Source organism: Ovis canadensis, chromosome 8 (assembly GCF_042477335.2).
Source record: "Ovis canadensis isolate MfBH-ARS-UI-01 breed Bighorn chromosome 8, ARS-UI_OviCan_v2, whole genome shotgun sequence".
Lineage (NCBI taxonomy): Eukaryota > Metazoa > Chordata > Mammalia > Artiodactyla > Bovidae > Ovis > Ovis canadensis.
In genome coordinates, this window is record NC_091252.1 from 38,427,822 (window position 1) to 38,443,144 (window position 15,323).

The 15,323-nt window shown below is 43.6% G+C and overlaps 1 protein-coding gene across 2 annotated transcripts in view; it reads right to left on the reverse strand.

The window, feature by feature from the left end:
- Window positions 1–898: 898 nt before the first annotated feature.
- Window positions 899–15,323, reverse strand: part of FIG4 (FIG4 phosphoinositide 5-phosphatase) — a 178,977-nt gene continuing 164,552 nt past the window's right edge. For both annotated transcript variants that reach the window (XM_069598142.1, XM_069598144.1), the window contains one exon: window positions 899–1,260. In XM_069598142.1, the coding sequence (XP_069454243.1) occupies window positions 1,083–1,260 (178 nt within the window). In that variant the 3' untranslated portion in view covers window positions 899–1,082. The remainder of the gene's footprint in view (window positions 1,261–15,323) is intronic.

The window sequence follows — 15,323 nt, forward strand, 5'->3', positions numbered from 1 at the left end:
TGATACAGAGAACAAACATACAAGTACATGGTGTGTCCACCCTGACTGGTCATCAAATATCAAATCATATAATGCAACTGCTTACTGCAAATGCTATGCAGAGGAACACAGTTGTAATGTTTTATTTTGATGTAATGTAATTTTATATTTACAGAAGTTCAAAGAACTTGTTTTGCTCTTTTCCAGATTTACCAATTATTAATATTTTGCTGCATTTGCTTTCTCTTGTGTTCTTTTTTCCTGAATAACTGGAGAGCACTTTGTTGACATATTGTCACTTTATCTAGAAATATTTCAGTGTTTATTCCCTAAGAATAAGGGCTTTCAAAATAAATTTTTATCAACACATACAGTTAACATAAAAACCATCAGAATAAATTTTAAGAAGTGCTAACTACAAAGAAAAAAACTCTGCCTTCATTTCACACAGGAGGAAAATCTGGACCTGTTTTGCTTACTGTGATATTCCCAAACCTGCCATAGGGCCTGGCATAGAGCAGGCTTTTTTTTTCTTTAGAGTCATTTATTTATTTTTGGCTGCTTTGGGTCTTCACTGCTGAGTGTGGGCTTTCTCTCGTTGCTGTGGTTGCGAGGGAGCTACTGTTCTTGCAGTGTGCAGGCTTCTCTTGTTGCGGATCATGGGCCCCAGGACATGGGCTCAGGAGTTGTGGCACACAGGCTTAGTTGCTGTGCCGCATGGGGGATCTTTTGGACCAGGGATTGAATGTGTGTCCCCTGCATTGGCAGGTAGATTCTTAACCAGTTGACCACCAGGGAAGCCCCACAGCAGGTCTTCAATAAATACTGTTACTATCTAAATGTGATGGTGTGATACTACATAACCACATTTCTAAGCAAAGTATTTCTAAAATAAAGCAAAGACAATGACAGCAAGATATTCAGTCATTTCTTTATTATTAACACCAATGATTAGTAATTAACCAGTTATAAAAAGAGTAAAAGCCTTCTGATATAAAGGACTGACAGGAAATTACCTCTGTAAGATGAGACGAACAGGTTAGAATGTAAATAAGTGGGACTTTGGTCCCCTTCTGGGCCCCCTGCAGGGGCCTGCTCTCTCCTCACAGGTAGCGGTTCCTGATGTATTCTCGGTACATGGAGGTGTCTTCTTTCCCCAGGGGCTGCATGATACCTTGACTGGCCTGGATGTGGGCATGGAAGATCTCTGTAGACTTTTTGTCTACTTTTGGAGGCTGAACCTCATAGATGTTGTCTTGGGAGAAAGCGGAGATAGGTGTTCTGTAGAAGAGAAGGGAGGACAGAGCAACATTAAAGAAAATAAAGGACCACAGGGACCTGTGACCTAAAGAGAACTTGAGAGTCACTGACCTTGAATGAGTGAACTTAGTAACAAGCAGCAGTAGTGACCTCTCGGCTGGCTTCCTCCCCTGCACGGAGGACAGCAAGGACAGTGCCTACCCAGGGAGCTTTCCCCTTGTGTAGGCTGGGTGGGCTCCCCTCCTCTGTTCCTGCAGCTCTGAGCATCTGTGTGCCCATCTGCCTCTCTCCCAGGACTCAAGTAACTTTAAGTGGGGGCTGGACAGACGTTTTTGCTCCCTTATCCTGGTATCTGGTAGGTACTCAGTAGTTTGTTTTTTTTTATGGAAGACAGGAGGAATCAGTGAGGTAGGGGATACTAATGATATTCTACCTCACACACTGATGGCAGGAGTAAATGAGTTTATATCAGTAAAGTTCTCCCTTAGCCTAGTGCCTGGCACACTATTAGTGCTCAGTAATTAATAGTAAACTACTGTTAACAATTACTGGAGCATAATTCCTTATCTGCAATTCTGAAATCCTCAAAGCTGTAATAACCAAACATGACTTTGCCAGCAAAACCTGTCCCAGTTGAAACTCATCTGGTGGTACAACATGCAATAGTCATCCCATTTCATGCGAATATTAGTATGTTTAGTTATCAGCCTCAGATCATGCAGGGGATGTTCTTATAAGGTCACTGCTGCTGCTACTGCTAAGTCACTTCAGTCATGTCCAACTCTATATGACCCCACAGACAGCAGCCCACCAGGCTCCATCGTCCCTGGGATTCTCCAGGCAAGAACACTGGAGTGGGTTGCCATTTCCTTCTCCAATGTATGAAAGTGAAAAGTGAAAGTGAAGTCGTTCAGTCATGTCCGACCCTTAGCGACCCCAGGGACTGCAGCCTACCAGGCTCCTCCGTCCATGGGATTTTCCAGGCAAGAGTACTGGAGTGGGGTGCCATTGCTTTCTCCTATAAGGTCGCTAACACCCCCCAAATTCTGAATTCTGAAACACATCTGGCTTTAGGCTTTTTAGATGAAAAGTTGGAAATCTGTAATAGGCAGCTTCCTTCCTTTCTGGGGTGATTTGAAAAGCACCCAAGAACTTCTCAATTCAAAAGTATCCCTCTATTCCTGCCCCACCTAGCCTGCCACAGTGCTTGAAATTTCCATCCACCCTTGGGGAAGGCACTGTCTCCAAAAAAGACCTTGTCAAAGTGTAGCTGGGTGCCCGACACATCCTCAGTTCATCACAGTACGAACCCTGCTAGTTACTACATCTTTAGCTGGGGCAGGCCCTCTAGGAATGAGTCAACCACCAGACCAGGTGTGCTGCAGTGAGTGCGCATGGAAGGTCAAGATGAGGCCATGGGTAGGCGAGGATGCTAGCCAGACCTTGTGAGGGACTGGGGGCTACAATGGCAACACACTCCACCACTTAGCCCAGGGCTTGCCCTGCAGGGGGAAGGGATAGTTCTCCACTTCAGCGTACTAAGAGAAAACATCTGGAGAATCTGTTCTGCTGAGTTGGGACCTCAACCATGCTCATGCACATCTTCTCAGGGGAACAGAAAAGCATCCCGGATGCCTGGCTGTTTAGTTAGCTGGGACCCTTGGAGCTGGGGCAGGGAGGCGGGATTCCCTGCAGTCAGAAGCAGAAATGAACCTCAGACGCAGCTAGGTCTGTGCTTGCAATGTCAGCGTTTTGTGGGACACTAGGCAGGTGCAGTGAGTGACACACAGGTGGAGACAAGAGGTGTACAGTAAAGCCCTCCATTCTCGCAGGATGCATTACAGTTAAACTTGGGTCTTTCTTAGAGCTTCCTTGGTGGCTCAGATGGTAAAGAGCCTGCCTGCAGTGTGTGAGACCCAGGTTCAATACCTGGGTCAAGAAGATCGCTTGGAGAAGGAAATAGCAACCCACTCCAGTATTCTTGCCTGGAAATTCCCACGGACAGAGGAGCCTGGCGGGCTACAGTCCATGGGGTCCCAAAGAGTCGGACATAACTGAGTGACTTTATTCTCTTTCTTACTCTTCTAAAAAAGTCATGGTATCTCCCTGTACTTTGCCTTTAGAAAACTAATACATCCTGCCGTGGCTGGAGACTCTGCTTTAACAATGGCTTTGAAATAAAACATAACTCAAGGCGGAATGTGCTTTCTGGAAGTCAGCCTCAACTGTTTGACCTCGGGGGTAATATAATGAAACTCAAATTTAGTAAATGGTTTATGAAATACTCCCATTTTTCCAAAGCACTATATAATTTCACATAATCTTAGACTATATCCTTATGTAAGAAAATAAAAACCAAAGGATATAGTGATTTACTTAAAATTAAAAAAAAACAAAGGCCAAGGTGAAAGAATCTTGAGATGTCTGAATCTCAGTTTGAATGCCAGCTTGGCAGCAGTGTTTTTCTTCAAAATATAAGTTAGTTATTCAAATATCTGTGGTTAACATGAGGAATAATTGGGATGATTAATATGTGAACTCTTCTTAATTTTCCCTCACAAAAACAGAGCAACTCCTCAGTCATTTACACAATTCAAAACAAGATGCTAAAATCTTTTAACAGTTGATAATATTCCAGGTCAAGCCATTTCAACCTGAACCCTTAAAAAGGGGCTCCATTAGTGGTTTTAGAGATTGCCATCAAAGTGCCAGCCACAGCAACACCTCCTGTACCACACCATCCACACCTGCCTAGCGTCTACATCCTCCATTTCACAGATGAGACACTTGAAGTCAATTTAAAAATGGAACTAACGGTTTCTGTGCTTTGAAGCCAGACCTTGGCCTGGAACCCTGTGTACATTAACCAAGAGCTTTCTGGCTGGCATCACACCAAAAAGGTACCAAACCTTAATGCAAGTGAGAAAGGGAGAATCCAGGTCATTGTTTTGTCCTTCAGAAGCTCAGCCGAGTAGCCGGGTGGGCAGGCTGAAGGGAGAGCAGCAGAGCCGGGCCAACCATGAATGGGGCCACAGAACAGCCGCTCCCACCCAGTGCCTAGGGTTTCTTATCAGGAGTCCTCACTCTACTTCTCAGTAAACGGTATCACTGCCGTGTGGAATAATGAAAAACGCATTACAAAGACGAGAAATATGAAATGTCCAACCTCAGCTTTTAATGGTGTCAGACTGAGTGGCAGGTGGGTTTAGGGCTCCAGCACTACCTCAGTGTGGTTTCAAAACAATGTAGGGAGTCAGAAAATGCGTCAATCAACCCTTTTGTCTTTTTCATTCAGACAAGATTCAAAGTCTATATTAAACAATGGAGTTGTAATGTTAGAATGTTTATTATTGGATTTGGGCCAGAAAGGAGCTTAAGACATACCCAATACTTTTGGCACGATCAGAAAGAGGAACGGGAAGAAAGGGATTTACAAAAAACTCTGTCTCCTCATTGTACTCACACATCAAGAAATCTATCCCAATGAGCTTTTCCTGGTCTTAAGGCAGTGGTTCTTCAGGTATGGTCACCAGACCAGCGGCATCTGTGCCACCTGGGAATGTGCTAGAAATACAAATTCTCAGGCCCGATTCCAGGCCTGCTGAGTCAGACACTCTGGGGATGAGGCCCAGCAAAGGTGTTCAGTAACGGGCCCTCTAGGTGATTTTGCTACTCATTATATCTTGGGCTCCAAGATCACTGCAGATGGTGACTGCAGCCATGAAATTAAAAAAGACGCTTACTCCTTGGAAGAAAAGTTATGACCAACCTAGACAGCATATTGAAAAGCAGAGACATTACTTTGTCAAAAAAGGTCCATCTAGTCAAGGCTATGGTTTTTCCAGTGGTCACATATGGATGTGAGAGTTGGACTGTGAAGAAAACTGAGCTGAAGAATTGATGCTTTTGAATTGTGGTGTTGAAGACTCTTGAGAGTCCCTTGGACTGCAAGGAGATCCAACCAGTCCATCCTAAGGGAAATCGGTCCTGGGTGTTCACTGGAAGGACTAATATTAAAGCTGAAACTCCAGTATTTTGGCCACCTGATGCAAAGAGCTGACTCATTTGAAAAGACCCTGATGTTGGGAAAGATTGAAGGCAGGAGGAGAAGGGGACGACAGAGGATGAGATGGTTAGATGGTATCACTGACTCAATGGACATGAGTTTGTGTAAACTCCAGGAGTTGGTGATGGACAGGGAGGCCTGGCATGCTGCAGTCCATGGGGTCGCAAAGAGTCGGACATGACTGAGCAACTGAGCTGAACTGAAAGGTTGAGAATCTTTGGTCTGAGACCAAACTCTAATCTAAAATGCTAAATAAAATCTTATTTGCAGTCAGTCAACAGCACTGAACATTTTAAAGTAGGAATTTCCTCTTAAATGATGTCCTACCACCAGCCCTACATTGAAGCAGGCATCATTTACCACGTAACTATATAGATATAAGTAGCAATATTCCATTTCCTAAAGAGGAGACACTTGATTTCCCTGTTGGCTTATGCAAGGCAAGGAGGAAACATAAAAACATCCAAGACCCTCACAAGGGGGTGCTGGCAGGCACCTTGTCTCTGAGGGCACTGGAAAGGGATGGAGGTAATCCCAATAACACTTCCAACACTATGTGCATTAGTCTTTTTACTAGCTTAAATGGCCTTTGTTTGTGAGTGAAAAGACCAGTATTTCAACACTAAGTGATGTGGAAATTATGAGACTATTTTCTTATTCATTCTAGTAGAGAGAGATGGCTTATTATTGTGCTTTCATAGTGGAAAAAAAGGTTCCACATTTCTCTCCTGTCCATTAACAGAATTATTGTTTTTGGCTTCTCCCCACAGTCCTCTTCAAATCCTAGTAGTCTTTTTGGAGATGAAATATTATTAAAAATTTGCAGGCTCATTTATCTACAAAACCAAGGCCCATTTTCAGGGGGTCTCTGTATCTCCCCTCAAGAAATGTTGCAGTCTTAACTAGTTCATTTATGCACTGCTGAACCCACACAGTGCACCGAAGATTATGACACTTAGCCTTAACTGCTTCGCAGAGGTAAAGTATCCACCTGTCAATGCAGGAGACATGGGTTTGATACCTGGGTTGGGAGGATCCCCTGAAGTAGGAAATGGCAACACACTCCAGTATTCTTGCCTGGAAAACTCCAAGGACAGAGGAGCCTGGTGGGCTACGGTCCCTGGGGTAGTAAAGAGTCAGACACAACTGGGCACACACATGCACACACACACACACGAGAAACAGTTTAGGCAGAAATTCATTAGACATACTACATGTTTTTAAAGAAGATCCTTATTGGTGCCCTTTTATGCTCTATCTTCTTTCTTTCTAAAATAAATATATTTATTTGGCTGCTCTGGGCCTTAGTTGCAACACACAGGATCTTCAATTTTCATTGTGCCATGTGGGATCTAGTTCCCTGACTAGGGATCGAACATGGGCTCCCTACATTGGGAATGTGGAGTCTTAGCCACTGGACCACCAGGGAAGTCCTTATGCCTTTTCTTAAATATGCTCTTACTTGTTTCCTTATGATGTGACCATGTACTAAAATATCTGTATCTTATACTTGGATGCGTGACTAATGTTTGGGTCCCTTTAAAAGTTCCTATTGATGACTTTTCTAACTTAAACATATTGCTACTAAGTCACTTCAGTCGTGTCCGACTATATGCGACCCCAGAGGCGACAGCCCACCAGGCTCCGCCATCCCTGGGATTCTCCAGGCAAGAACACTGGAGTGGGGTGCCATTTCCTTCTCCAATGCATGAAAGTGAAAAGGGAAAGTGAAGTCGCTCAGTCATGTCCGACTCTTTGCAACCCCATGGACTGCAGCCTACCAGGCTCCTCTGTCCATGGGATTTTCCAGGCAAGAGTACTGGAGTGGGGTGCCATTCCTACCAATCCTTTGGCCACCTGATGCGAAGAACTGACTCATCTGAGAAGACCCTGATGCTGGGAAAGACTGAGGGCAGGAGGAGAAGGAGAGGACAGAGGATGAGATGGTTGGATGACATCACCAACTCAATGGACATGGGTTTGGGTAGACTCCTGCAGTTGGTGATGGATAGGGAGGCCTGGTGTGCTGCGGTTCATGGGGTTGCAAAGAGTCGGACATGACTCAGTAACTGAACTGAACTGAAGCATTTGTTGATTTGACAAGAAAATATTTAACTGGTCAGATTGAAATGTTTTCTGGATTTAGTAATGTCATGATGATTTGTGGTTGGTCATAGAATTAGACAATACTTGAATAATTTCAATAATCTTATACTTGTGATACTTTTCCAATATGCTAAAATCTTATACTTTTTCTACAATGAGCATTTTGTCACACACCAAATCCATATGGCTTTTCCAGAAACTTTAGTAACGGTTCTAAGCACAAGATATACTTCCCCCCGTTGCTACCACAAACACCAAGTTTTCCCAAGTTGCTGTTTTCACATCACCAAATGGTTCTCTGTTGTTTATGACTGAGTGACAAAATTAAAAGAATATTTCAGCTGAAGAGACCCTTATGTAAGACCTTGTCCAACAGCTTTACTTGCAGACAATGGCCATTAGGTCATTCCTCAGGGCAGGATCAAAGTTAATCAGATGCTCTGGTCTCAGTGGCGCAAAAACCTCAGCAAACGTCTTAACAGAATAAGAAAGCACGAATCCTTTCTTATTCTAACTCTCTTTCTGCCGGCCTTATAATTTTTATTAGGAAATAACATCGCTTTTCACCTTCCTGGCAGAGAGGGGCCTATGGCACACATTGCCATGCAGTGATTTTCTCTCTTTCAAGCTTTTAATACTGCTCAGAGCCTTTAGCCTTCAGTTTGTGGGTACCATTCTAACATCTTTTTGTGACCATCCATTGCTTCTCTTAAGCCCCCTTATTAGGTTGCTTGATCTTATATCTTTCCAACTAAGTACTCAAACACTGAAGTCTAGTCATGAATCTATTCTACAAAGATGATACAGTGAGAATGTGTTTGGTTCTTTGAGTTAAAAAAAAAAAAAATCAAGATACTGCTGTATATTACACCCATTCTGTGTACAAGTATAGACACCTAAGTCCAAAATATAGCTCTCAAACCATGCTTGTCCAGTATGGTAGCCATTAGCCACATGTGGCCATTTATACTTACATTAAATACAATTTAAAATTCCTCAGTAGCAATAACCACATTTCAAGTTCCTTAAAACCACATGCAGCTAGTGGCTACTGCCCTGGACAGTACAGTATAGAACATTTCCATTATTATAGAAAGTTCAACTGGACTTTTCTAGAAACTCCTGCTAATTTTTTTTCCTCGGGAATTCTGAGTATCTCTTTCTAAACACATTGCCCTAATGTCTCTGCATAACACTTATCACTATCTGATCTTTTATTGTTTATATACTTACAAGAATGTGAATTCTGTCTTGTTTACCTTTATCCCCAATGCCTAGAGGAGTATCTGACATATAGTAAACATTCAATAATTATTTCCTGAATGCATGAATGATGTCTGGTTAAGGAAGATGATTTTATCTTGAATTTCTAAACTAAGAATCTGAATGCAGTATGATTTGGTTTACTCTGGATGATAGGGAGGTAGGATTCCCCAACAGAAGTCTGACAAATTTTAAGTTCCTTTCCTCAGATAACCCATAAAGACAACAGGGGCTTTATGTCCTATCTAGGACACTGTCCACTTCCCTCAGGGGAAGTTGTGGTGGTTTCTAGTGGCACAAAATTATCAAAGCTCAAGAAACAAGAGTGAGGCAGGAGGGGTGTGTTCTAATCGCCCATTTATGCTACTTATTACATGCTAAGTCACTTCAGTAATGTCCGACTCTTTGTGACCCTTTAGAGTGTAGCCCGCCAGGCTCCTCTGTCCATGGGATTCTCCAGGCAAGAATACTGGAGTGGGTTGCCATGCCATCCTCCAGGGGATCTTCCTGAGCCAGGGATCGAACCCGCATCTCTTAAGTCTCCTGCATTGGCAGGCGGATTCTTTACCACTAATGCCACCTGGGAAACCCATAACAATGACTTAGATTAACAAGTTCACTAAATGGGCTGAAATCAAGAGGAATGCATCAATCATCAAACCACTTGTAATAAAACAAAAGGCAAACTGCTGCTAAGTTGCTTCAGTTGTGTCCGACTCTGTGCAACCCCATAGATGGCAGCCCACCGTGCTCCCCCATCCCTGGGATTCTCCAGGCAAGAACACTGGAGTGGGTTGCCATTTCCTTCTCCAATGCATGAAAGTGAAAAGGGAAAGTGAAGTAGCTCAGTCCTGTCTGACTCTTTGCAACCCCATGGACTGCAGCCCACCAGGCTCCTCTGTCCATGGGATTTTCCAGGCAAGAGTACTGGAGTGGGCTGCCATTGCCTTCTCCAACAAAAGGCAAAAGATGTCCCTATATCCTGGGAGGCAGGCTCTGCCTATGTAATTCACTTTTAAATACCCTGTCAAGCCAGGTTCAATGTTGGAGATATGGGTAAGCACATTTGCTGCTTTCCCCTCCACAGGCTTCCTTGGTGGCTCAGATGGTAAAGAATCTGCTTGCAATACAGGAGACCTTGGTTCGATCCCTGGGTTGGGAAGATCCCCTGGAGAAGGGAATGGCTACCTACTCCAGTATTCTACCCTGGAGAATTCCATGGACACAGGAACCTGGCAGGTTACAATCCATGGGGTCACAAAGAGTTGACTGAGCAACTGACCCCAAGGGCACTTTCATGTATCTTTGGGTAGAAATACATGAAATCACAAAGTTAAGGCCACAGGCTTGAGGGCTAAGCACTTATCTATGCATTAGGACATGAAACCATGTTATTAGCTGCTGCTAACATTCTAAACATCATCAAGGTAAAAATTAAAAAGAAAAAATTATTTCTTGACAGCAACTCTATCTTACACACACAAAATGCTATGAACCTAATGCATGACTTCCCCAAAGTCCAATTAAAATTTCAGTCTTGTTATGCCATTGAGAGCTGGCATGAACATGATACAGAATAGTGTACAAATCTGGTTCCTTCAAATCCAAACCCTTTTAGCAGTTGCTATTATAATGGATGACTGGACTGTCCTCCAGCAGGGACACTGGAAGGGATGTTAGAAATTTCACAAGCAGGTTAAAATGCATTAAAGCAAAGATGACAATAATGCCAGTCCCTAAACAACCCACCATTAGAAGAAGCAAGAGGTGTGATGAGAAGGAACTGAAGAATATAATCTGTGCTGATGGAACATAAAATGTACAACCTTGCAGAACGAGGGAGCAGGCAGCACTGTCTGTACATAAGGCCCTTCAAAGGCTCAGCAGTAGGAATCTCAGCTCCTTAGATAGTTTAGGTCTTTGTAGATTTTGATAGGAGAGGAGTAGGTGCCATTGGGTATGGAGTATGAGGACAGCAAAACTTACTGTGTTTCTCTAACAATTCTCTGCCTTCAATGTGTCAGGAGGCATGTCAGTGACAGGCCAGCCAGAAAAGCACTGCAGTCTCACCAAAGTTAGGATTTTATGCCTAAGCCTAAAAGCCACATCAACAAGAGAGAAAAGTTATTTATAGATCCAAGTACAGTTCAGTTCAGTTGCTCAGTCGTGTCCGACTCTGCAACCGCATGAATCGCGGCACGCCAGGCCTCCATGTCCATCACCAATGCCCAGAGTTCACCCAAACTCATGTCCATTGAGTTGGTGATGCCATCCAGCCATCTCATCCTCTGTCGTCCCCTTCTCCTCCTGCCCCCAATCCCTCCCAGCATCAGGGTCTTTTCCAATAAGTCAACTCTTCGAATGAGGTGGGCAAAGTACTGGAGCTTCAGCTTTAGCATCATTCCTTCCAAAGAATACCCAGGACTGATCCCTTAGAATGGACTGGCTGGATATCCTTGCAGTCCAAGGGACTCTCAAGAGTGTTCTCCCACACCAAAAGTTCAAAAGCATCAATTCTTCGGCGCTCAGCTTTCTTTATAGTCCAACTCTCACATCCATACGTGACCAATGGAAAAACCATAGCCTTGACTAGACGGACCTTTGTTGCCAAAGTAATGTCTCTGCTTTTGAATATGCTATCTAGCTTGGTCATAACTTTTCTTCTAAGGAGTAAGCGTCTTCTAATTTCATGGCTGCAATCACCATCTGCAGTGATTTTGGAGCCCCAAAAAATAAAGTCTGACACTGTTTCCTCATCTATTTCCCATGAAGTGATGGGACCAGATGCCATGATCTTAGTTTTCTGCATGTTGAGCTTTAAGCCAACTTTTCACTCTCCTCTTTCACTTTCATCAAGAGACTTTTTATTAGTTCCTCTTCACTTTCTGCCATAAGGGTGGTATCATCTGCATATTTGAGGTTATTCATATTTCTCCCAGCAATCTTGATTCCAGCTTGTGCTTCTTCCAGCCCAGCGTTTCTCATGATGTACTCTGCATATAAGTTAAATAAGCAGAGTGACAATATAAAGCCTTGACATACTCCTTTTCCTATTTGGAACCAGTCTGTTGTTCCATGTCCAGTTCTAACTGTTGCTTCCTGACCTGCATACAGATTTCTCAAGAGGCAGGTCAGGTACTCTGGTATTCCCATCTCTTGAAGAATTTTCCACAGTTTATTGTGATCCACACAGTCAAAGGCTTTGGCGTAGTCAATAAAGCAGAAATAGATATTTTTCTGAAACTCTCTTGCTTTATCAATGATCCAGCGGATGTTGGCAATTTGATCTCTGGTTCGTCTGCATTTCCTAAAACCAGCTTGAACATCTGGAAGTTCATGGTTCATGTATTGCTGAAGCCTGGCTTGGAGAATGTTGAGCATTACTTTACTAGCATGTGAGATGAGTGCAATTGTGCAGTAGTTTGAGCGTTCTTTGGCATTGCCTTTCTTTGGGATTGGAATGAAAACTGACCTTTTCCAGTCCTGTGGCCACTGCTGAGTTTTCCAAATTTGCTGGTATATTGAGTGCAACACTTTCACAGCATCATCTTTCAGGATTTGAAATAGCTCCACTGGAATTACATCACCTCCACTAGCTTTGTTCGTAGTGATGCTTTCTAAGGCCCACTTGACTTCACATTCCAGGATGTCTGGCTCTAGGTGAGTCATCACACCATCGTGATTATCTGGGTCATGAAGATCTGTTTTGTACAGTTCTTCTGTGTATTTTTGCCACCTCTTCTTAATATCTTCTCTCAGAGTTGCAGTAAAAGAATAAAGAATACTTCCCTCCTGCCCCAAACCTTTTGAGAGTAAGTTACAAACCTGCTTTCTTATCTTTCCTTAATGTTTGAATGGGTGTTGTCTATAAATAACATTATTCTATAAAACAGTAGTACAATCTAGTAAAATCAGGAAATTAACGTTAATCCATTGCTGCCAGCTAATCCTTCAACCCCATGAAAACTTTTGCTGCTGCTGCTGCTAAGTTGCTTCAGTCGTGTCTGACTCTGTGCAACCCCATAGATGGCAGCCCACCAGGCTCCCCTGTCCCTGGGATTCTCCAGGCAAGAACACTGGAGTGGGTTGCCATTTCCTTCTCCAATGCATGAAAGTGAAAAGTGAAAGTGAAGTCGCTCAGTTGTGTCTGACTCTTTGCGACCCCATGGACTGCAGCCCACCAGGCTCCTCCGTCCACGGGATTTTCCAGGCAAGAGTGTTGGAGTGGGGTGCCATTGCCGTCTCCGAAAACTTTTGCTAGTGTCCTCCAATGTCCTTAATCTCAAAGGGAACTAGTCCAGCATTTCACATTGCAGTTGGTAGTCATGCCTCTTTAGTCTCCTTCCTTCTGGAACAGTTCCCCAGTCTCTTCCTTGATTTTCATGACCTTGACACTGAAGAATATAGATCAGTGATTTTGTAGAACAGCTCCATATCTGAGTTTGTCATGATTATTTTTGGCAGTTTCATAGCCAGCCTTCAAATTGGCCCCACTTCCTATTATTCAAGGATTTTCCAGGTGGCACTAGTAGTAAAAAACCTGCCTGCCAGTGCAGGAGACATAAGAGACATGGGTTTGATCCCTGGTTCAGGAAGGTGCCCTGGAGGAGGGCATGGCAACCCACTCCAGTATTCGTCTGGAGAATCCCATGGACAGAGGAGCCTGGCAGGCTACAGTCCATAGAGTCACTAAAAATCGGACATGACTGAAAGATCCTAGCACACGCATGCCTATTATTCAAACCCTCACGAGTCTCCTTTCACGTGGTACCAGAGCACGTCTTTGTAAGCAAGAGCACAGAGCCAAAGTGGTTAGGTTACAGAAGTGGTTTCTTGGATCGCTTGATCTGGGGCAAGCAAACGTCATGTTGTGAGCCGCCCTACATATAGGCCCAGATGGCAAGGAACTGAAGCGTCTAGCCAACAGCCAGGAGAAACTGAGGCCTGCCAACCATGTGAGCGAGCGTGGAAGTGGATTCTTCAGCCCTGGTTAAACCCCAAGAAGTCTATCGCTCGACAGCTGGACTTTAACCCTATAACAGACCTAAAACCAGAGTCACCCAATGAAGCCACTCTCAGATTCCTGACCCCAGAAACTGTGACAAAAATAAATGTTTGTGGGCTCCCAGTACATAATGCATACAGGCAGGAATATCATAGAAGTGATGCTGGGTGCTTTGGAGTGCACTCTGTCGCATGACACACAATTTCAATTCATGTCATTACTAGTCATCTTTATTTTAGTCCCTTGATTAAAGTAGAATCTTCTGGGATTTTCCATTGTGAGGCTGCTCTTTTTTTTCTCTTTTAATTAATGAATATTTTGTGGGAGATGCTTTGAAACTATGTAAATATCCCTTCAAAGTTTCATTTATTGTTCTCAGTATGAGGTCTTGGATTTCTGTCTTACTGGATGGGATATAGTGTGTCACTGTCATTATTTGTTTTAATGTTCAAACTGTTTCAAATTCCACCTGAGTCCTTTCAGCCTGGCTCCTGTGTTCTCCGGACATGTCCTCATCATTCTTTAAGTGTGTCTTTGATTTCTGGCACAAGATGTTCTAAATTCATCATGTTCTCTGCCTGCCCCAGCCCTGAAATCAGTCATTTCTCCAAGGACCTCTGGTTCTTTTCAGTGGAAAATGGTATTATAGCCAAGGAGTGGGCACTGGGTGTACCTACTACCAATGGAATATCATTGCTCCCAAGCCCACTCAAAGGATATATATACATTTTAATATATTCATATATGTAAATATATACAACCATGCAAACATACACATATGTATCTACAAATATATGCCACATATATTGTATATACTCTATAATATAAATGTATAATTTGCAAGTATAATATAAATACAGATTTGTATCTTTAAATCCATAAGTTCATACTGGTATCTCTAATTGTAAGATACTCTGGGGCTTCCTTCATAGCTCAGTTGACAAAGAATCTGCCTGCAATGCAGGAGACCCCAGTTCGATTCCTGGGTCAGGAAGATCCCCTGGAGAAGGGATAGGCTATCCACTCCAGTATTCTTGGGCTTTCCTTGTGGCTCAGCTGGTAAAGAATCTGCCTGCAATGTGGGAGACCTGGGTTCAATCCCTGGGTTGGGAAGATCCCCTGGAGAAGGGAAAGGCTACCCACTCCAGTATTCTGGCCTGGAGAATTCCATGGACTATATAGTCCATGGGGAGCTCACTTTCTTTCTGGGTTTATTCTGTCCTTCTCTCTTTGCATATTAGTGACCTTCTTGTCCAACAGTGAGAAACATGGCTCCCATTACCCTTATTATATTTCTTTAATTCATTCCCACGTAAATAACCAGCCTCCCGTCACCACTGCATCCACCCCTTCCCCTACAAAGTATTAGTTGCTCAGTTGTGTCAGACTCTTTGCAACCCTATGGACTGTAGGCCACCAGGCTCCTCTGTCCATGGGATTTCCCAGGCAAGAATACTGGAGTGGGTTGCCATTTCCTTCTCCAGCGGATCTTCCCAACCCAGGAATCAAATCTGGGTCTCTCACGTTGCAGGCAGACTCTTTACCATGGGAGCCACTAGGGAAGCCAAAGACTCCCTCTATTCAGGCACTGATTCCCTTCTCAGAGACACCACCCTCATGAATGCCTTGTTTATCCCCTTGGGC